General features: G+C 39.2%; 1 protein-coding gene across 2 annotated transcripts in view; it reads left to right on the forward strand.

Moving 5' to 3' along the window:
• The window catches only part of LOC5578614 (protein borderless), a 28980-nt gene extending 13101 nt beyond the window's left edge, over nucleotides 1-15879 (forward strand). Inside the window, exons 2-8 of one of the 2 annotated variants that reach the window (XM_021845819.1) lie at nucleotides 13493-13715; nucleotides 13774-14058; nucleotides 14120-14268; nucleotides 14322-14588; nucleotides 14647-15082; nucleotides 15143-15370; nucleotides 15426-15879. In XM_021845819.1, the coding sequence (XP_021701511.1) occupies nucleotides 13493-13715; nucleotides 13774-14058; nucleotides 14120-14268; nucleotides 14322-14588; nucleotides 14647-15082; nucleotides 15143-15370; nucleotides 15426-15664 (1827 nt within the window). In that variant the 3' untranslated portion in view covers nucleotides 15665-15879. The remainder of the gene's footprint in view (nucleotides 1-13492; nucleotides 13716-13773; nucleotides 14059-14119; nucleotides 14269-14321; nucleotides 14589-14646; nucleotides 15083-15142; nucleotides 15371-15425) is intronic. The other variant, XM_021845820.1, reaches the window with a different exon arrangement.
• The last annotated feature ends 8463 nt before the right edge of the window (nucleotides 15880-24342 follow it).

The following is a 24342-nucleotide window of genomic DNA, read 5'->3' on the forward strand; positions in this document are numbered from 1 at the left end:
ATTCTGACTATCAGCCGATGCAGACAAGTGGCCAACCTGTCCGGGCCCATCTTGATGAGTTCGGCTCCGATACCATTCTTGCCAGCGGCCTTGTTGTTCTTGAGCTGTTGAATGGCATCCTTAACTTCCCCCATCGTGGGAGCTGGTTGGTTTCCGCTGTCCGCTGTGCTAACGTAGTCATCGCCTTCGTTGTTCTGACTTTCTGTGCCTGTGTTCTCTGCGCCATTCAGGTGTTCATCGTAGTGCTGCTTCCACCTTTCGATCACCTCGCGTCCGTCCGTCAAGATGCTCCCATCCTTATCCCGGCACATCTCAGCTCGCGGCACGAAGCCTTTGCGGGATGTGTTGAACTTCTGATAGAACTTCCGAGTTTCTTGAGAACGGTACAGCAACTCCATCTCTTGGCATTCCACCTCTTCCAGGCAGCGCTTTTTGTCCCGGAATAAGCGGGTTTGCTGTTTCCGCTTCAGTCTGTATCGTTCCACGTTTTGCCGCGTACCATGCAGCAGCATTGCAGCCCGCGTTGCATTCTTCTCCTTCAAAACCTCCTGGCACTCCTCGTCGAATCAATCGTTTCTCGAGCTCCGTTCCACATATCCGACAACGCTTTCTGCAGCGTCGTCAATGGCTGCTTTGGCTGTCCTCCAGCAGTCCTCAAGAGGGGCCCTATCGAGCTCGCCCTCATCCGGCAACGCTGCCTCAAGATGCTGCGCGTACGCATTGGCGACATCCGGTTGTTTCAGCCGCTCGAGATTGTACCGGGGCGGGCGTCGGTACCGTACATCATTGATGACGGATAGTTTTGGGCGCAATTTCACCATCATCAGGTAGTGGTCGGAGTCAATGTTAGCGCCACGATAGGTTCTGTCGTCGGTTATGTCGGAGAAGTGCCGTCCATCGATAAAAACGTGATCGATTTGCGATTCTGTCTGCTGAAGCGATCTCCAGGTGTACCGATACGGGAGGTTGTGCTGAAAATAGGTGCTACAAATGGCCATTTTCTTGGAGGCGGCAAAATCTATCAGTCGTAGGCCATTCTCGTTCGTCAGCCGGTGGGCGCTGAACTTTCCAATCGTCGGTCTGAACTCCTCCTCCTGGCCAACCTGAGCGTTCAAATCTCCTATGATGATCTTGACGTCGTGGCTTGGGCAGCGGTCGTACTCGCGTTCGAGCTGCGCGTAAAATGCGTCCTTGTCATCATCAGTCCTTCCGGAGTGTGGGCTATGTACGTTGATTATGCTGAAGTTAAAGAATTGGCCTTTGATTCTTAACTTGCATATTCGTTCATTGATCGGCCACCACCTGATCACGCGCCTTTGCATATCACCAATCACTACGAAAGCTGTTCCCAGCTCGCGTGTGTTGCCGCAGCTCTGGTAGATGGTATGATTACCTCTAAACGTTTGCACCATTGCTCCTGTCCAGCACACCTCCTGCAGCGATGTCGAAACCGCAGGTCATCAGTACATCGGAGAGTATGCGAGTACTTCCAATGAAGTTGAGAGATTTGCAGTTCCACGTACCGAGTTTCCAATCGCTAGTCCTTTTTCGTCGCTGTGGTCTTTGCCGATTGTTTCGGTCCGTATTCTCTCGTTGACGTTCCTGTGCTGACGTGTTTTTACGGTTGGCTTGCAGCGCCTGACACCAACCCCCTAGATTTCCGGAGGACCATTCCCCCTAAATGTTCGGAGGGCCATAGTGCGCAGTTTAGCTTAGAGTCCTTCTCTGGCACTCGGACGATGATCAGCCGCCCCTGACATGGGGAACAGACGCTGTTGTGAGCCGCTCCTAACATGGAGTACAGACGCTTCAGGTTTGCAAAGGCAAAAGTAAAAGCATACCCCCCCCCCCTTCCCTGTCAGCATACGACCAAAGCTCCCACCGGGGGTTGGTTACCCGATCTTCCCCAAGGTTACTCGTACCCCGGCCAGTACCGCGAGGAGGTAGGGATAGGAGTTGCTGGGCAAGAGGCTAAGGACCGCACAAAGGGGTCTATTTTATTCCTGCAGGTACGCGAGGTACCAATGGTACGCCATGCCCAGCCATTTACCGCGCCATATTTTCTCATCAGTATGTTTTTAAATTTCGTAAATAAAATGTTTGGATACTGAATCTTCCGCAATTTGAGTATAGATTCAATAATAATTTAAATGTCATGTCATTATATTTGAGGTACATCTGTTTTGACCTTTGTTTTGTTACTATAAGAATAAATTTAGAGTCTCCTATAAAATATTTTAAAAGATAGGTCAAAGACTTCTTGATGGTTTTGCTTCCGTCCGATAGAATATACAAAATTTTCAAAGAAATTGCTCAAATGAAGTGCCCTTTTGAATGCCGAGGGAAAATCTTACGGAGATTTGTTTTTATAGAATATTTTGATGTAACATATGTAGGGGAAGACGGGGTAAGAGCGCCCGTCGGGGTAAGACGGACCACCTTCATTTTGGCATGAAAATGGCGGTTTACTTGAAAGTTTATCAAGCACTTTGCATAAACACTAGATTTTTGTCGTTTCGAAGCATTTAGGGTGATATTTTCATGAAATTTTTCATAACAAATATCGAAAACAAAGTTTTTGCTTGTCGATATTTATTTTGATCTAAGTTGAACAGATGCTCACTTAAGGATTTCGGAAAGGATTTTTTGTACAAACGTTACAAATTACCCGTTCATGCTTGAACAGCAATGTGAAATATGCATTAATGAAGTGAAAAATGAATTGTAAATATTCAGCTTTGAAATAAGGCCATAGTTCTGAAAGTGGGGTAAAACGGACCACTGTTGATGGGGTAAGACCGCCACCCCTAATTTGTACCAAATTAAATGACTTAACCATTTTTAAAGTAGTAACTACGTTGTACATTACTATTCCAGTAAAATTAAATCAATTTAGTTAAAAATTCAAGCCAAATCCGTATATTTTTCCATAATATAGGTGTCTTAAGGGTATGATAAGTATATATCTAAGTTTTTTGAATTAATTAACCCTAAAAATGTTTCAATATCCACCTTAATCAATGTAAAACTCATAAAACATTATACTTTTAAGAACCCCACTGAACTGATATATTTTTTCGCAAAATTATGTACGAAAATCGTGGCGGTCGCTTTTACACCGTGGGTGGGCGGTTTTACCCCGTCGCTAAAAATAATCGTGATAAGACATCACATTTTCAAGTTTCAAGAAATAAATAATTTTTTACGAATACAACACCTGCGATATTTTTTGATCATGCCTAAGGCTTCAAAAACGACATGCTGCGTAGAAAAATGATTTATAGATTCTTGATTTTGACATATGAATTAAATTGCTTAGGCAGGCGGTCTTACCCCGTCTTCCCCTAAGCGTATACATGACCCCAAAATTGAGCTTCTTGGAAGCTATGTCATATACACAAACCATTATAATTAGTGTTTTCTTCAATGAAATACCTTAATATTGACATGGAAGTTGCCACATATTTGATTTTTTATGAATGCTGAATGGTGCACGGTGCAGTGTTGAAATTTCTCATGAAAATGATCTTAAATCATTAATTAACTATAATTTTAATCTCCCTCGATTAATTATTTTCAAATTTACGGAAGGAATGACAAGATACCATATCATTTGGTAGGTGCAAAATTCGAAGTTAATTTATTCGCTAATAACGGTTTCAGACACACCGTGTTGTTGAGCATGGCATGAACCGCACATTGCAATGCACTTGGCAGGGGGTGACTTTGCCGCGATGGCAGTTCCAATTAATTTCTCCTATATCGCGATGATCGGTTGGGAAAGTGCTCCTATATTACACTACATCACCAACCACACCGTCGTAGTCTCGTTGCCTTGCCTTTTTGGGTCGTTACGGTTCTGTTTGCTCTGTACATTTAACCCTCTATTTTGATGGTTAGGATAATTGATATCGCTGGGAAAAAAGCATATGCTCGTAGTTTGTCGTTGGCCGCTAGAGGTGACGATGGGCTTCGTCATCAATTAAAGTAAAATAGAGATGACGACGGTCGAATTCATAATTTCAACTACAGAGCCATAACTTCTAATTTCTTGAAGCAACTGAATAGTTTATTGTCCATAGTCTCTGTTTGCAACAAATTGGCCTTAATTTGGATTATCGCGCTGAGCAGAGCAAAGAGATGATTAATGTTCTTGCAGTTTATTGCAAGAGTGCATTTAAACTTGGTTTCAAAAGCAAAGTGGAACACAATTATAAGGAATTATGCAGAATAAACTGATCACATGAAAATACATTTTAACATCTTGTTACAGTTAAGTCAAATGGTTCATTTCAGGTTCATCTAATATGTTGAATGATATCAAGTTAACCATTGTTATGGAAAAGAGTCCCTGAAACGATACATGAGCATTTATGACAGGTGCGTTTGTAACCAAAACAAACTACGTTGCTGAAGAAAATTTGCAAATCTCGCATTGGTGCTTAAAGAAACCAGGCGCTGGCATCTTTTAAAGTAATGATTTGAACAGGGTAATACCAAGCGTCCGTGTTTTCAGATCGTCAAGTAGTTAAGTGCAGTGCAAATATCTGAACCCATTGAAATTGTTGTCCTGTATTTGTTCCTGTCATAATAACGGAAGATACCTATCCGTAGAAAAATCGTGTGAGAATTCACAACTTAAACAGTTGGGTTTCCAATATCAAATATTTTTATAGAAATGAATGCATGAATATTTATGTGGTATGACACCTAACCTTTATAAAGAGAGGCTAGCAACTTACTGACTTATGGAAATATTCTTGAAAAAAAAAGGAAAAACAAAGGATCACTGATTTTTTTAGGAGAGAAAGTTTTGCTTGGAAAATTCCTTTTATAATATCTGAATAAGCTCAAGAAATAGTTCCTAGAAACATACTTTAAAAAGTCATGAAAGAAGCTGAAGAAATCCCCATGGAAAAATCTTCTTCGACATTCGTTGAGGATTCAGTGAAATAATTCTTCAAGGAAATACTGGAAGAACTTTTTGAAAAAAAAAAAAAAAAAAAAACAAAAAGTTGTTTGGGAATTCTCGTACAAATATTCAAAAAAAAAACCTGGTTGAACCACTGAAGTAATTCAAGTAAAATCTTGAAAAATTCATGGAGAATGTATCCAAAGATTTCCTTGTAAGAAAAAAAAAATATCGGAGACATCCCTGAAAAAACTCCAGAAACAAGAACGAAATGCATTGAATTATTCCTGAAAAAATAGTACTTGATGAACTTTTACACAAATATCTAGAAGAAATCTTACAAGACTCTTCGACAAAATCAATGTGTTGTTCTAAATTTTAAAGGCATAAATCCTCATAGTTCATTGTGGTCATTTTTGGGCAATTTTACATATGATAATATGTGCGATATTTTTCTCATACACTAGGAAGGTGGATTAGATCTTTGAAGAAATTATGTCGCAACCATAGATACTATTTTTAATACGCGCTTAAAAGAACTACTACAAGACTTGATTGTAATTTTTTTTAAGAAAAAGAACTATAAAATTCTCAATATAGTTCCCAAAGAAATTATCATAAGAATTCCAAGAAGTAGATGTCTCTAAAAATCTCTTTGAAGACATTGAAAGAGAAATCTATTTAAACATTTTGGAACAAAACAGGGTGGATTCATGATGATAATTGAGGAGGATTATTGGTTAATTTTCGGGACAACTTTTTGCAGAAATCCCTTGATACATTGATGTACGATTTTCTATAGGAATTTATAAATATTCCATGGGGTAATTATTTTAAATGAATCGGAGTGAAATGCAAAAGCGGCGGCGTGATGTTGATCGGCGCACCGCCGATGTATCTATCGGCGTCTGCGTGACAAGAAATGGATCGGCGGCAGCGACGTGGCGCGGATATTATTCTCTTTTTGTCTTTTTTACAAATAATAAAATGGAGACAAAAAGCAGGAAACAAACTCACATTTAAAATTTGTTTTGTGCTAGAGTTTAGACAGAATTATAAAAAGGAGCCATTTTTTCATTTTGGATTGGTTGAATTAAAATGTAAAATCTTACCGATTTTTTTCTTAAAAGTAACGTGATGTTTTCTAACTACAATCAGTTTCCATCAAGGACGCCCAACGTACGGCCCGCGGGCTACATCTGGCTCTCGGTTTTGTTTTGTACGGTCCGTGAGGAGTTCTTAGGCTTCTCAGGCCCTTTTGACCGCTTCATCAACCAACCAAATCTTATTTTCCAAACATTTAATTCAATTTCGAGATAATATTTCAGCTCAATAACCCAATACATTTTATGTATATCTTTGATCTTATAAATTTATCAGATTAAATTAATGATCTGAAAAATAATATATATTTTTTACCACGCTTGAACAAATTTGATGACAAATCGTCTAAATCAGTCAAAAACAATCTCCTGAAAATAATGGCAATCAAAACTCTGGATGGGATTGAAGTACAAACCTGGGATGAGTTCTCATGAAAAGTGCCCAATTTGTTTTACAAAATCTTGGGCAGGATTCTCGCAAGATTCTGGACATCACTTTCTCGGAAAATTTGGGAAGATTCTAACAAAATGTTAAACAGGTTTATAACAGAATCTTTGGCATAATTTCACAGAATAGTATACAAGAATATAAATGAATTTCAGAAACTTCTGGGAGGATTCTCCACAAAACTTTAAAAAATTTCTTATAGAACTTTGTGCTAGAATCTTATAAATGCTTGGACAGATTCCTCTATTTTTCGGAACAGGTTTCTAAAATAAAACTTGGGACAATTTCTGAGAATTCAAAGTGGGACTCGAGCAAGATTTCCAGATTATACATTGTGATAGTTCTGAAAAGTTCCATTAGAAAATCCTTGACATTATTCGTACAAAGTCCAAACCATGATTCATAAAAAATGCTGAGCTAGCCTTTTTATGACTGACTACGATTTTAAAAAAGTATTGGAATTGATCGTACTCCTACAAAATTTGACCCGCCGTATACCGTAGTTTACATAAATGCAGAACTGTCTAAAATGAAAGAGACAGTTCGTTTGAGATAAATATCTAAACAGAATTGAAAAAAAGTGTATGTAATTCGTATACCGTTTTGATTCATATTACGGACACTTAAGGCCTCAGTGAAGTATAACCCAGCTTGGACCATACAAAATAAATCAATCTGTATGATATTTTAGCGTTATCGAGCGTCGGAAGCCCTTAACTTTCGGATGGTGGGTAAAGAATACGCGTCCGCAACTTGAATAATTTCAAATAAATCAAAACGTGTGGCCTTTTCATGATTCTTATTCCGGACGCTCCCTCACTTTTGCCTCATATTCCGGACGCTTTGATTCGAATTACGGACAGCTCATGATAATCATTAATTGAACAGTCAAATCATCATTTGAAATCGTTCAACCACTTAAGAGACGTCTAAGGTAGTTGGGTATTATAAATTTGCAATGATATTTATGGAAAAAAACCTAATAAAACGAGCCTCGAAAATTAGAACTTTTGGACGGCGAAAATTGAAACATTTCGTGTGAAATGTTTCCCATACAAACGAGAGTGTCCGGAATTTGAAGCTGTTCGTAATATGAATCAAAACGGTACATAAACATTCCCCAATAACAACGATTCGTTTAATAATTCAAAACCATTATTTTGGACAAGATAGTCAAGAAGATTGATCCCAAAATATCAAACCTTGCATTAAAACTAATAATCATACTTAACAGTTAAAGAGTTTGATTTTATAAATAGCAATACGATTACAAATGTATCCAACACATTCTGTCAATTCTTAAACTTGATTCGGAGAACTTCAACAACAAAGACATAAAGAACAGCAAGAAAACTGTATAGCAGTGTGAGACGTTATTAAACCACATATTGTTTTTGGCTGTCAAACAATGATTGTCCAGAAATTTAGTAAATAAATATTCAATATGGATTTTAATTATGTTGTCTTTTTTTTTTCAAAATTGGTTAAGGGGTTCAAGCCCATATTTCAACGAGGCCAGGATCCCTTGGCTCCCCTTTTTCCGCCAATGGCGAGCAGTCATCTGTCTGAATAATATATACCGTAAAACGGGGTAACTTTGATAGTTTTTTCGAAGAAAACTTGACTATTTATGCATGCTGATTCAAAGAATTATAATTAATATTTTAAAAACAAGTACTGGTATCCTAACTATTGTTTGCAGTTGATAGATTGCCAAAAGATTCATTCTGAATGGATATATCATTTTTCAAATAATCGAAAGTCGGTTTTCTGTTTTGGGGTAACTTTGCTAATGGAGTATAAATCGAACAAAATTGAATGCATTACGGAACATTTATAGGGCGTTGCATACCTCTAGGCGTTTTACGCTATATGGAAATTTCTGAAAATTTCTGACTTAGATTACAAAAATGGTCCCAGATTGTAAAAATAGTTTTCGCTAAGAAATTTGAGACCGAATTCATGTTCTGCTACAACTAGACTATCAAGGATAAGTGACGAACTCATTATGACTTCATGAAATAGTGATCGTAGAACAGATTGTTTGTGAGCGTTCAAAAAATGCTAAAATTTTATAAATTTTAAATATTTGCATATAAATCCTTAAATGTACTTGATTCCAAAGAAAATAGGTTAGACATGAAGTGGCATACTATTATTTCTTAGTTTTGCATTCGTTTTGCTTAACTGTTTAACAGAAACTTTGTTATTTCGTTTAGTATGTTGCGGATCTCGCACTATCAAAGTTACCCGCATTATCAAAGTTACCCCGTTTTAAGGTACCTAGTTTTATTTACTAGCTTCCAAATTACAGTTGACTCTCACTTTACTTGCGCTCCTCTTCATCTTATACCGGCCGGGTTCGAGGAGAACACCATTTCTGCAGGATTGTTGTTCGGCATTCTCCCAACGTGCCCCGCTCATCGTACCCTTCCAGCTTTGGCGACTTTCTTGATACTGGGTTCACCGTAGAGTTGCGCAAGCTCGTGGTTCATTATTCTCCTCCATACGCCGTTCTCACATACTCCGCCAAAGGTCATCCTAAGTACACGTCGTTCAAACAATCCTAGTGCTTGCAGGTCCTTTTCCAACATTGTCTACGTCTCAAGTCCGCGAAGGACTACCGGTCTTATCAGCGTCTTGTACATGGTACACTTAGCACGGCGGTGAAGTTTACCAGACCGCAAGGTCTTGTGAAGTCCGTAGTAAGCACGACTTCCGGCAATGATACGTCTTCGAATTTCCCTGATGCAGTTGTGTTATCCGACGTTACCAATGATCAGAGGTAGACAAATTCGTCCACCACCTCGAATTCATCTCCGTCGATCATTACGCGTCTGCCAATGCGAGCTCTATCGCGTTCGGTTCCTCCAGCCAGCAGATATTTCGTCTTCGACGTATTTACCTTTAATCCAACCCGGTCTGCTTCACGTTTCAGCCTGGTATACTGTTCAGAAACCACCTGGAACGTTTCTCCGACAATGTCCACATCGTCAGCGAAACAGATGAACTGGCTGAATTTATTGAAGATCGTGCCCCGCATGTTGAAGTCGCCCGTTGCATAACACCTTCTAGCGCAATATTTAACAAGAGGCAGGAACGACCATCGCCTTGTCGAAGTCCTTTGCGTGTTTCGAACGGGTCCGATAACGCACATGATATCTTCACACAGTACTGTACACTGTCCATCGTTGCCTTGATAAGTCTAGTCAGTTTCTCAGGAAAACCATTCTCGTCCATAATTTTCCATAGCTCTTCGCGGTCGATGGTATCATAGGCCGCTTTGAAATCGATGAATTAATAAGTGGTGCGTAGGGACTTGATATTCACGTCACTTTTGGAGGATCTGCCGAAACATAAAGATTTGGTCTGTTGTCGATCGTCCGTCCATGATACCAGCTTGATAACTTCCCACAAATCTGCTTGCAAGTGGCGATAGACGGCGGAAGATGAACTGGGAAAGCACTTCATAAGCGGCGTTAAGAATGGTGATCGCTGGATAATTCTCACATTCTAACTTGTCACCCTTTTTGTACATTGGGTATATTACTCCGCCCTTCCACTCCTCCGGTAGCTGTTCAATATCTAGATCCTGGCTATCAATCGGTGCAGACAAGTAGCCAACCTTTCCGGGCCCATTTTAATAAGTTCTGCTTCAATACCACCGTTTCCGGCTGCTTTGTTGTTCTTGAGCTGTTCTTAACTTCACCTATTGTGGGAGTTGGTACGTCTCCCTCATCCGCCGTATTGATAAAACCATTTCTCCTGCTGCCTTGGCCTTCCTGCTCTGCGTCATTCAAGTGTTCGCCGTAGTGCTCCTTCCACCTTCCAATCACCTCACGTCGTCCATCAAGATAGGGGTTTCTGGGGTAATATGCACCACTTAAGGAAAATGTGTCGAAATGAACACTAAACATCATGTACGTTGTGTTTTAATACACGCATCTAGTTGGTTTAGGTTCACCCTACTTGCTGTTGAGCGAATTTTCATCATAATTACGTTACATTGTTGGAAAATTTAACTTTTTCCAAACACTACTTTTGCATGAATTATGATTGATGCGGGGCACGATGCACCGCTTTTTGAGGCAGAACGCACCACAACATTGAGGCAAGACGCACCTAAACAAAGGAGCATGATGCACCACAACATTGAGGCGAGATGCACCATCGTGTTTTAAACATAATTTAATTTATCGTAAAAACACGACTTTTGGATGATTTTCGTCTATAAGATGATAGAATTGTGCATAAAAAAGTTAGTACAGACTTTAAATGACCTAACTTTTATGATTGTAGTTTATTTTGGAATGGATCGTTCTGCCCCGACCAATGTAGTGTATGTTGCCCCAACCGGGCGCCTAACAGAAAATGTTAAGGAAAATGAAAATCGTTGTGCTATTTCGCCAAATCATGTTATCAACAACTTACCCAGTCTCTAATCATTTGTTTTATTGTGAAAGGTTGTAAAAATTCTCAATTCATCGCTTTCAAAACAACGGGAAAGTTAGTTCAGAATCGTGTTTTTCGAATTTATTGTTCTATCTCCCTGTTAAGTTTTTCAAAATGTATCCAATTCCCAGGGTATCAACAATTTGCAACGTTTCATCAATCCGCATAGTGTTTTTCTCTCAAAACTTGTTTATTTTAGATAAATTGACAAGGTGCGTTTTGCCCCGGCAGTGCATATTACCCCAGGAGCCCCTACTTCCATTCTTATCCCGACACATTTCGGCTCGCAGCGCAAAGCCTTTGCAGGATGCGTTGAGTTTCTTGTAGAAATTACGCGTTTCTTGAGGATGATACAGCTGCTCCATTCTTCTTTTTCACTCCAACTCTTCCAAGCGGCGCCTATTATCCCGGAATAGATGAGTTTGCTGTCTTCGATTCTTTTCATATCGTTCCACGTTTTGACGGGTGCCTTGCTGTAGCATAATCGCCCGCGCTGCATTCTTCTCGTCCAAAACCGTCTGACACTTCTCGTCGAATCAACCGTTCCGTCGATTTCCTTCCACGAATCCAATGGCACCTTCCGCTGCGTTGTTAATGGCTGCTTTGACACTACTCCAGCAGTCTTCAAGAGGGGCTTCGGTGAGCTCGCCCTATTCCAGCAACGCTGCTTCAAGGCTTTGCGCGTAATCAGTTGCGACTTTGGGTAGCTTGAGTCGTTCCAGATTGTACCGTGGCGGGCGTTGGTATCGAATGTTGTTCACTACGGAAAGTCTTTGGGGCACTTTAACCATCACAAGGTAGTGGTCCGAATCAATGTTTGCGCCACGATAGGTTCTGATGTCGACAATGTCCGAGAAGTGTCTTCTATCAATCATCAGTCTGTTGTGATGAGCTCCAGGTGTACCGATAAGAGAGACTGTGCTGGAAATAGGTACTACGTCCATGGAGGCGTATGGCTTGGAGGCGACAAAAGCGCCTCTGCATTTCGTCCATCACGATAAGAGCTGAGCCCTGCTCATGCCTGTTGCCGCAGCTCTGGTAGATGGCATAACCATCCCTTTACGTATCCTTTCCCACATCGTAGTGCTGCAGGAGGTTTGCAGCGCTACGATGTCGAACTTGCGGACCCTCAATAATTCGGAAAGAATGAGGGTACTTCCCAAGAAATTGAGAGACTTACAGTTCCATGATCCGAGTTTCCAATAGTTAGTCCGTTTTCGATGCCAAGACAAGACAAGAGTCTAAGGACCACAAATGGAATCTATTTTATACCTGCCGGTACGCGAAATACCAATGGTACGCATTGGTACGTAATTTCGCCTTCGCAAATTGTTTTGAATCCCTAAAATCTACTCTAATGATCTTTGAAAATTTGCTATTTTGTTCCTTATCCGAAATGAGGATACACGTGTTTTTGAATTTAAGTGACCAGAAAAATCGCGATTTTGCTTAATTTTTATTAAAAAAAAAATCATAACTTTTTAACCATTTCACCGATTTTCAATCTTTTTGGACGAAATGAAATCTCAATATTTTAACTTTACAGGAAAAATATAAAATTTTACAAACATTGTTTTTTAACATGAAAAAAAATCATTAATTTCCGTTTATTCGTGTTTTGAAGGCCTTGGGACCAAAGGGGCTATTGTTGTTCTCATTTTTTCTTGAAAGTTCAGAAAATTTTACGATTACTGTCAAATTTGTTTTTTTAGTTTTAGAGGTATATTTTTTGAAAATAAAAAAATCAGTCATTTTCATCGGCACACACTGTAGGTCTCAGCGCATTAGATTTTTATTTAAAAAAAAAATCATAACTTTTGAACAGCTCAACCGATTTCCAAACTTTTTTTTATAGAATGAAAGCTTAAGATTTCAACTTTTCCGAAAAAATATAAAACTTAGAAAAAATTACATTCACAATTTTACAATTTTACATTTTTTAGCTTTTGTTTCGTCCAAAAAGATTGAAAATCGGTCGAACGGTTCAAAAGTTATGATTTTAAAAAAAATTAAAATTAAGCAAAATTTCGATTTTTCTGGTCACCCCATTTCGGAAATGGTCACCCTAATCAAAAAATCCAAAAACACGTGTATCCTCATTTCGGATAAGGAACAAAATAGCAAATTTTCACGGAATTCGGTGACCCACTAAATCGGTTTTTCATGGAATGGCTGAATGGGCATATCGACATACGGAGAGAAAATCGGAATTGAAAATCACATAAAGATAGGGAGATATCGAGATATTGAAAGTGAAAATGTATACAGAATGAAGGTACCGAAAAAAGCATCGACGTAGAGAGATATCGAGATGTAGAGACTATAGGATGAACGTGGGAGCGTTTTTGTCGCAGCTACCATAGTCAAATTATTCCTTTAAGAGAGAATGGGTTTCGAATTATGTACCTACATGTGTATAAGATTTCCTAAACATCTTCCAGTGCGTGAAACTGCGTGACGATTAGCTACTTGTTTGTACTAGTTGAGCGATTGGTGTCAAATGGATGCAATGACCCTTACGGCTACTCACGTTAATGGCGCTAATAAAATCATATCATCTCATTGTTTATTCCGCAGAACAAACCCGTCTTCACACTATACGATGGCATACTCAACACCTACGAAACCTACATCGGTCGGGTGACGTTGTTGAGCAACGATCTTGTTTACGGAAAGGCATCGCTGAACCTGACGTCCATACGGGAAAGTGACAACGGCTGGTACGAGTGTAAGGTCATCTTCCCGAACAGGGTACCGAACAAGCGCAACAATGGAACCTGGTTCCACATTTCGGTGTTGGGTAAGGAGTTTTGAAGATTCATCTGTATGCGTACAATAAAGGTTTTTACGATCCACAGGTGGTACATTGCTCAAGATCCCACCGGTGAATTCGACCGTTCTGGAAGGCGATCCAGCATTCTTCCACTGTACGGCTCAGAACCCGGAGACGATGTTCGTCGAGTGGTACAAAGATGGCGTTCCTCTGCTGGAGATGTACGATCTTATAAACAGATCGACCTTCGGACCAGACGGAAGCCTTACCATTCTTCCGACCCAGATGAGCGATTTGGGATACTACACGTGTTTAGTACGCAATAAAGCAAATGACACGCAGGATGCGAGTGCCTTCTTGAATGTTCAATGTAAGTTGGGTGATTATTTCTTTGGTTAAGAAGATTGACTCATTACTTTGGTTCGCAACAGATGCAGCGAAGGTGATATTTGCTCCAAAGGAAGTTTATCTGCCATTTGGGCAGCCTGCTGTGCTGGATTGCCACTTCAGATCCAATCCTCCGTTAACGAATCTTCGATGGGAGAAGGATGGTTTTCTTTTCGATCCGTACAACGTCCAGGTATTTGATTCTTGATTTTGATGAAGCCGCGTATGATCGAATCCATATTTTAGGGTGTGTTCTACAAACGCAATGGAAGCATTTATTTCGAGAAAGTGGATGACTCACATGCAGGGCGCTACTCGTGCACTCCCTATAATGATTTAGGAACTGATGGATCCTCTCCGATGATCAACGTTATTGTGCAGAAACCTCCGCAATTCATCTTGAAACCCAAGATTCTGTATGTGACCAAGATCGGAGGAACGGTGGAGATGCATTGCGATGCACGTGATCAAGACGGTTCACATACTCCACAAATAAGTTGGATTAAGGTATCGGTGCTGTACATTTGAACGTTTTGTATTTTTTGATAACTAACGATAACGATCATTTCAGAGAGATGGAAGCCTACTTCCCCATGGGCGTTACCAGCTGAACGGAGCTAATCTAACAATTGAAGACATCACTGAGTCGGATCGAGGCATCTACGCTTGTCAGGCGACAAACGAAGCTGCGACTATTTCGGCTGACGCCGAGATCATGATCGAGAATGTGTCCCCAAGAGCTCCGTACAATCTGACTGGAAACAGCTCCGATACTGCGATCACCTTACGATGGGCTCCCGGCTACATTCGACAATATCTGGAGTACATCATCTGGTACCGGTTAGCGGAAGCGCAAGAATGGAGGACGTTCAAAGTGAACAACAAGCATATTCTGGAGGCAACGATCACGAATCTGTTGCCTGCCAAGGAATATGAATTCATGGTGCTTTGTCAAGATAGCTACGGCGATGGAATGTTCAGCAAAGCGTTCAGATATTTCACGAAGCGTAAGTGTCATTCTTGATTTTTCAGTAGAACCTGCTTCAAGACTATCATTCCTTTTCCAGCTAAGGAATTCGAGCAGCCGGAAACGTTCCAAGACACGCTGCTACAGTTCAATCAGATCGGTTCGCCAATCAACCTGACCATCGAGAAGCGACACAGCAACTACGAAGCACGCTGGAAACCGCCGGAGTTGGGTCTGGATCAGCTTCGTTATTACATTCTGCGCTGGTGGGTGGAACCGCAGCATAAACTGCACGGCAGCCGCACGACTCCCGAGACGAGCTATATTCGTATGTATTCAACTATAATTCTGAATTACAAATTAAAGTTTCCCCTTCTTCACAGTCGAGGATTTGGACGAAGACGAGCTGTACACGTTCCAGGTGTTCGCCATGTCCACTACCAACTACACCAGTGGCAGCAACGAGGTAGAAATCTACATTCATCCCTACCAGAAGGTGAAGGTGATGACCATTGGAGGAGTGCTGTTGCTACTCGTCTCCTTGGCGGTTATCAGTATGCTTTTGTACGTGAAAAGAAACCGGATAAGGAAGCTCCGAGCGGCGGAGAATGTGAAGATCTAATGAGCCATTTGCCAGGCCGACGAATAAGTATTCGATATCATTGATGCAATTCCAAATTAGTTTAAGATAGGTTAGTTGTATCGTAGAATATCGGAAATAACTCATTTGTTCATAGGTTAGAAAAAGAATGTGTCTGATTCATAGGTTAAGATATGATGTAGATGTTCGCTTAATAAACAGTTGCAATACTAGGTCTTTGAAGTGTGTTGGTTCAAGTTTTCGCAGTATTTTCTGAGTTGAATGACATCCGTTAGAATGTATCCAATTCTGTTATTTTACCTTTCGTGTGAAAAAACATTAATGATTTATAAACATTTCATGTTTGGAATGATACTGGCTAACATCATGACAACCAGACGACTAATTGCGTATAGAATGGAAGAAACACATTTTCTCCGTAATTTCAATCATTTTATTGATTTAGCTAATGCTGAGAAACAGGCTCCCTCGCAGTATAGATGCAATGCCATAAAAAGGAAGAAAAACACTTTAGGAAGAACTTTTCAAACTCCTTACGAAACTGTGGACATCTTCGAAAATCTCTGTGAATCTCTGAAACTTCTTTGTCAACCCCTACGAAACCCGAGGTTTGCTTCAAGAGCCTCTGGGATGGTTTAAAAATCAATGACAATTCGTTAGCAACTTATTGTTGCGCATTAGAGCTATTGAAAAACCTTTTGACGCCCTTTGGAAGATCCCTGAAACCCTACGAAACTTGTAAGCCATTTCCTGACAACCATTTCTGAAGTCGCTGGATTTTTATGGGAGCTCAAAGTTACATTTAGCGATGAAATAGCGTTCCCTCGTAATGTACCTATGTGGACATTTCGTTTAAAATGACTCGATTGTGTTGTTCAATGAATGCTTTGTTAATTATCAACCTTAACCTTTTTCTTAATATCATAGATAACGTTCTTCCATAAATAACGTCACAAAAATTTTCCCATTTTTAATCTCTTCCCGCACATTTTGTATAAAGACTTTGGCGATGTTGTCTAGATTTAGTAAATTGGACATTGAACGAACTTTCTATAACGTATCTTTAGAAGCCATATTGGAAACTGCACGGAATCATGGGCTACCATGGCTACAGAGTACAATGCACAAACCTTGACGAAGAGAGCGTTTAGCTTATCTATACTGATTACAATTAGACTCATCAAATGCTTAAAAACCAAAAAAAAAGATATGCATTGCGTCAAGCATTAATTCAGAAATTTTAGTGTTTACGAATGTCCTCATGTCATGTCATGTGCTCTTACAGCCAATATAGTGGAATCTCGTAACAGATACACTCCCGTGCAAAAGTTTGGGGTCACGCCCTCAAAAACATACAAAATCTTTGCACAAGTTTCGAACGTGTTCAACGGACTGGAAAAGTTCGAAGGCACAATTCATCTGACGTAAATGCCCAGCAGACGCTTGGCGCTTAGGGAGTAGCTACACCAAGTTTTAGCGGAAATGGAAAAGGACGGTACACACTTAAAATAAATCGTAGTATCCTGTGAAATAAATCACCGAAATTGAACTGTAAACAGTAAAAATACAGATTTTCCTGTGAAATCTACTATTCTACCGACAAAATCCGTGAAATCAGCTATTTTATCGGAGAAAATCGGTGAAACAAACCATTTTACTGTAACCCTGTGAAATACTAACGAACAGTTCGGTAAAAGCATTATTTTCACCGAACTTCTGTGAAATCCTGTGACAGCCGCACTGGCAGGCATGAGCTTCCTTTTGTTTTAGTTTTTGCACACCACTTACAAGCAGTGTAAGCTGACTTCGTGGTAGCAAGCCTGCTTCCTTATCGGCAGGTCGGGAGTTCGATTCCCGGTTGAAACATTTTCTTGTTTTTCTTTATGATTGTGTTCATCGATTTTACAGATTGTTCCGGTGATTTTTCACCGAACCTTCAGCTGTTGAGATTACGGTGAAATTTCACCGTAATCCGTAATTTTTTTTAAGTGTGTATCATTGCACCGGAAAAGCAAGACTCCAACTGGGTCATTAACCTAATTCTGGTCAAGTGGAACGGACATTTGAGGATATGCATAGATCCTACTTTGCTAGATAAAGCGGCATCTGATAGCTAACTTAGACGAGGTGCAGCCAGAACTGACCAATGCGAAATTTTTGACGACTGTCGCACGCTATGTCTAAACCAGCAGATTATGCAAATCGAATGTACCATGACCCCACAGTTATGGATCAAAAAGTGTGGAATCCAACCTATAAAATTCAATAAAACGACATGGAAAACTTAAAATTGCAATTTAAAAGCACGAAATGAATCGTTTCAAATTGTAACTTCGGTTAGTAAAGCCTGTCCACGTTAAATTTCGGACACCCAAATAATGGCAGCAAAAAAAAGTTACTCATAATTCAACAAAAACAATTGTTTATTTCAGAATAAAAGAGTTATATCTACAAACTAAACAGTTGACAAGGATGTTAATCCTTCTTTCTGTAAAATTCTCGAACTTTCTGTGGTACACCCGCCATCCGTGTCCGAAATTTATCGTGGACAGGCTTTAAACTGTTTTGAGTGTAATATTTACATAAGATTGCATAAAAATTAAAAATTGTATCGGTTTCTAAAAACCATATTATGGATCAATTTTCATATTATGGATCAGATTGTGACATATTACGGATCAGTGCGCAAAACCAAGAGATTTTCAACTCAATGCATCTGTATTGCATGATTTGGCGATAGTTACCAATGTGTCACATATTACTGCAAAAATAGCAGTGTTAGAGCTGGAAACAAGGGTAAAATGCCCTTTTTTGTGATACTGCATTGTAGTATCTGAGACATGAACCGTTTTCGCTCCACACCAAGTTTTCCACCCATTTTTGTCTGCTAAAAATGAAATTTACAAACCTTGATGTTTTATTAGTTTCATCCTTAGTGCTATTGTCTGAAAATGTCGAATCCAATCCAATGTTAAAAATGGTAGAAATCTACATTCTTTGGAAGTGATCCATAACCGTGGTAAACAATCATTTCCTGGTCCATATCTGAGAGAGAGGAGACAGCTCACTGACAACTGGCTTGTTTTCTTGGCTTCTTTGATCTCTTCTTCTCATGTTTTGGTTGTGCACAATGGTTCGGAGAGCACAAACTGGGTCAAAACCTTTTTCGCATCCCATTTGATTTCAAAAAGATCATAAAATTAGAAAATTTTCAATAGCAATTGGAGTCCAATCGACAATGTTTAAATATTCAACTATTTTATATGCGATAGCACAGGAAAACAACCTAAATTTTCAATTACATCCAGTTTTAGTTTGGTTAAATTTTGACGATTTTTCACGTTCTGCCCTTCGAATGTGCGGTTTTCCAATGACAGTTGATGACAGGTTCCCATGACTTTTGGGAGCTCGCAATCTAAGCCAGCTGTCTCCTCTCTCTCAGGTCCATATTATGGATCACTAGTTAGAAGTGCTAATATTCGATATTTAGAATCAACAATCAAGAAAAATGTTTCCCAAAGATGAATTTATATTAAATCGAAGCGAACGAGCATGTTTTATGCTATAACATTCGAATTTCACCACCTGTGGGAGCTTATGAATGCTGACGACACTTCTTACAGAAAACGACCATATAATGATAGCTGTGTGGTACCAACTAAACATTTGTCAAATACACTGTTATTTAGCGGTTGAATGCTGTGCTCAACAGAGTGATTTAGCTAAGAGTGGCGTCAATGTCAAAATTGGAACAGCGGCGAACTGTCATTTCCATACAAATCTGCGTTCCAATCGAGCAGGAGACCTGTCAAAACTGGAACAAGACGTCACTCTTGTTTACAGGCACTCTAGTGCTCAACATTACAAATGATAGAAGACAAATAGTATGACATGGGAAAAATATGTTTTACGTCAACGTTTATGTTTTGAGCGAGTTATCTGATGTTGAACGCCAAAGTGATCCGTCACTGTGGGTGATCCGTAATTGTGTGGGCATGGTACCTCGGATTTTTTTTTGCTAGAGTTCAGTATTTGGTCTATAATTTCATAATCGGAAGGTTACAAAATATTCTATCGGTGAAATTTTTCCCATACATTTTGTATGGGCTGAAATGTGTAAGAAAACGTGATTTTCAATGATTCACATAGTCTGTATATGAAAAAATAGCTAAAAAGAGGAAAAAATCAAAATTTCACCGATTGCATATTCTAAAACCTTCGGATTATGAAAATATAACCCAATTACTGAATTCTAGCGAAAAAAAAATCCGAGGTACCTCTGAATTTGAAAAACATTCCTTCGATGTATACATTCAAAAAAGCACTGAAGATGTACGTATTGGAAAACATTGTTTAAAACTTATATTTTATTAGAAAAATACTTAGAATACTCTCACTTGCACGAAATACTGTCGATATCTTCTTCTTCTTCTTGGCATTTACGTCCTCACTGGGACAGAGCCTGCTTCTCAGCTTAGTGTTCTTATGAGCACTTCCACAGTTATTAACTGAGAGCTTTCTTTGCCAAAGTTGCCATTTTCGCATTCGTATATCGTGTGGCAGGTTCGATGATACTCTATGCCCAGGGAAGTCAAGGAAATTTCCTTTACGAAAAGATCCTGGACCGACCGGGATTCGAACCCAGACAGCTTCAGCATGGCTTTGCTTTGTAGCCGCGGACTCTAACCACTCGGCTAAGGAAGGCCCCATACTGTCGATATAAGACCTCCCAATCAGTCCTTAGACTGTCTGAGGTCTACCATAACTTTATTCGTTATTCGTTAGGGGATGAAAACAAGATTATCGAAACATTGTAAATTACTATTGTAAAAGTTTTAAAAGGGTTTTTACGCCTGAGATTGAACCATATAAATGATGAAAAATGTTTCCATCTTGGCTTTTCCCCTTGTTGAAAAAAATAAATAAATAAATAAATTCAACATTCATTTGTTTACACGCAATGCATTCTCGTTCCCAAACTGCCACATGAATTTAAAATAAGCCTTCTAACATTATTTAGCATACAATTCCAGTCCATCGTGCACCGCTGGAAAAGCAAGGAATTAAAAACTTCAGTGCACATGGCTTGTGCAAAGCTTGTATAGTTGTAAAAGTTACAATACAAACAGTTCGGAAGGGATACGGAAGGTAATTCTAAATTCACCGGCAACAACTTATTCCTGTTTGCCCCACAAAGACCTTGCTTTTGTACTTAGCATTCATACGAGCAACCTCTCGTGCCTCCCACTCGATCGCCACCTCATCACACATACACTTACGAGTGGCGGCTTCTGAAGAGGGCAGGAAACAAGGACAAACTTTCTCCTTTTGCACCACGCCGAACAAAGGTTCCTCTGTCTGGTTGACTGGATCAGGAGAAGGATTGCAAAAGAATCGTTAGTTGGAGTAACTATTTTAGTCAACTTCGTACTGGAATCAAATTTTGAAGAATTCTTTATCTGTTACCTACTTCGAGTTACAATGTTACCCATTGAATAATGCATTCTAAGATCTGTTTGAAAAAAAAAAAAAAAATGTAAATCTTTTCTTGCTTTACATTTGAATATTGAATTATGTGCCTTTTGAAACAAACAGTTCAAATGGGGAGATGTTCGTATGGTGAAAAAATAAACCTACCTTACGAGGAAAAGTATAAACAGCTTAAATAGAGGAGGGAACTTAGGAATATGTTTCCTACCGATTGCATACATTTAGGATCTGCTCCGTTTTGTGCATTTTTCCCAACATCCGGATGGCGGTAGGAAACACTTTTCAATTGATCATACTCTGTTGTGTTGCCCTTTTCATGGTGTTGCTCAGGTGAAGAGTGGAGCTTACTTTCGGGATGGTTTGAATGTACGGTAACTACATGGTCTTCTTCTTCTTTCTGGCGTTACGTCCCCACTGGGACAGAGCCTGCTTCTCAGCTTAGTGTTCTTATGAGCACTTCCACAGTTATTAACAGAGAGCTTTCTATGCCAAAGTTGCCATTTTCGCATTCGTATATCGTGTGGCAGGTACGATGATACTCTATGCCCAGGGAAGTCCAGAAAATTTCCTTTACGAAAAGATCCTGGACCGACCGGGATTCGAACCCAGACACCTTCAGCATGGCTTTGCTTTGTAGCCGCGGACTCTAACCACTCGGCTAAGGAAGGCCCCAAAAACTACATGGTCGTGCTGTGCATAAATGAATAAATACTTAGGATGGAATAGGTCGTTTGTGGCGACATTATTTATAACTGGTTTTGTTCATTTGATTGTTTCGATCCAGTTTCCATTATGGCTTTTGCCATTGTAAAAAGTCAATAGTGTTCACCTTGCTGCAGTGGCTGCCAATATGCTGTCAAAATCAAGGGTGGAGGGCGGATGTCAAATGAGAGTAAAATTGAAAAGCCGCCAACCAAAGTCCAGAACTAGCTTCAAGGCTTAACAAGTATAGGCCTGAGTGATAGCAAAAATACTAAAACCCTTACCACTTAGCAAATACTTAACCCTCTAATACCCAAATTTTTATTTTCGATTTAAGTATTATTTTTCGTTATCTAAAATCGTTCTAAACACGTTTTGGGCATTTATTTATTTTTATTCGCACATTTTTAAATTTTGGTTTTTGATTTTTATAATTTTTGTTTTTGAACATCCCTAGCTTTTTTCATTTTTTCTTGAAGTCTTTTCTAGTTGTTGATTTTTGGCAATAATAAAAATTTAAATTGTTACGGTATTTTTAAAAATATTAAATTTTTAATTTTTTTTCGAAGCGTATTTTATTTTCCGTGTAACTAACGGAAAAACAGGTTTGAAATGATTTTAATACCACCAGGCTCTTCTTTTGTGATAGGTTAATCGTAGAAAAATATAAAAGGTACGATTTTTTATATTACACGTTAAATGAAGACCAGGCATTTGTAGGTTATATAAGAATGTAATTTTTCAAACATTTTCAAACAATTTCTAAAAATACAAAAAAGTTTCGAAAGTCATAAAACACTTTTCTTATATGCGTGTTATGAGTCAAGGTATAAGCCAAAAATAAACTCATTTTGATTTCCGAGCTACGAAAAAATACACAAAATTCCAAAGTGTACCCCGTCTAAAGGCGGGGTTGGGTATTAGAGGGTTAACAGATTCAAATATTTTTTTGTCAGTATACTGGCCCACATATCTAGTTTCTAGAAGAGGTCGGAGGAACTCAGGAATACTCCTGTAGCCGGAGTTATTGTGGTGGGTCACTGGATCAAGTCGGGTAGAAAAAAGGCGTTTTTTGGGACATGCAAAGTTATCTTAATTTAATTAAAATAGCAATAATTTTAATTTGCATAAATCATTAAGATCTGATATTAAACATTATAAATGAAAAGTATTGCACCGTTTAGAATGTTCTGGATGTGGCCACTCGGACGCAATGCCCTGAAGAACCGGCCCTAGATTTGTTAGGTGCTCTAAATCTCTAAAATTATAGATCGAACATAATAGTTCACTAAAATGCGTTCCCATAAGCTTGTCACAGATGTTGAGATACAAATTGTGCATTTTATCATAAATTTGAGGCATCCGGGCACTCGGAAATGGTCATTTGTAGGATCAATCAAATGCAGTCGAGATAATTATTCATTTTAATCGATTATCAAAAGGTGTACATAGTTGCGTTTTTATTAAAACTTCTTGATATAGTGGCCACATTATAGCCGATTCTGGAAATTATCTGTGACTTGAAATTTGCCTACCTCCAGGGGCACAGAAGCACAGAACCCTTGTCACCCGACCTGACCCAGTAATCCACCACAATAACTCCGGCCACATTAACATTCCTGAGATCCTATGACAACTTTTAGAAACTAGATATATGTACCAGTATACTGACAAAAAATAATTGAAATCCGTTAAGTATTCGCTGTGCGGTGAGAGATTCAGTAATTTTTCTTTCACTCAGGCCTTTACGGGTTAACGCGGGAAAGTAGTAATTATTATTCGCGAAATTATAGGTAAACAATGCGCTTGAAAGATATTGTTTGCAAGCAGTTATTTGCTAAGTGCTACTGCAGTGCGCTGTTGGCAATTCAATCAGCAAATTTGGCTTGATTCTCAAAATGATGTTTTTGAGAAAATTGATTACGCTTTCACCATTGTTTGGTCGGAATTTTGTATGGTTGTTAACTTTTTAGAACCAGCGACACGACGCTTTGGGGTAGCAGTAAAGAGCCGCGAGTATCTCCCTTGATCGAAATGGAACTGCTATTCCATGATGTAGCGCTCTAAGTTAGTGCTTGGAATCCAAGATGGCCACCGGAATGGAAGATGGAAAACAAAATGGCGAAATCAAAATTTGTACTGCGATTGTAAGAATGTGCCACCAGCGTAATTTTCTGCAATTTCTGCGTTTGCCAAATAGATATGTTTTTTCTAGAACATCGCCTGAACGGCTTTGAAACAGCAGATGTAGTGGATTTTATCTTTAACACCTAAATTTAACATCATTTTCAGATAATTGACCAAGTAGATGTTTTGTGCGTTGTTGAGTGACTGATTTAAGATTAAATTTACACAGCGTAACAAAAATGACATTTTTGCGAGTTTCAAGGATTAAATTATGTGTCTCTAGTTGATTAGGGATCGCTGAATCTGATGTCGTTCTCAGAAATTTCCCTGCACGTCACAACTTTTAGCTCCTGTCGCCAAAGTTGTATAAAACACCGGTT

This window comes from Aedes aegypti, chromosome 2 (assembly GCF_002204515.2).
Source record: "Aedes aegypti strain LVP_AGWG chromosome 2, AaegL5.0 Primary Assembly, whole genome shotgun sequence".
Classification (NCBI taxonomy): domain Eukaryota; kingdom Metazoa; phylum Arthropoda; class Insecta; order Diptera; family Culicidae; genus Aedes; species Aedes aegypti.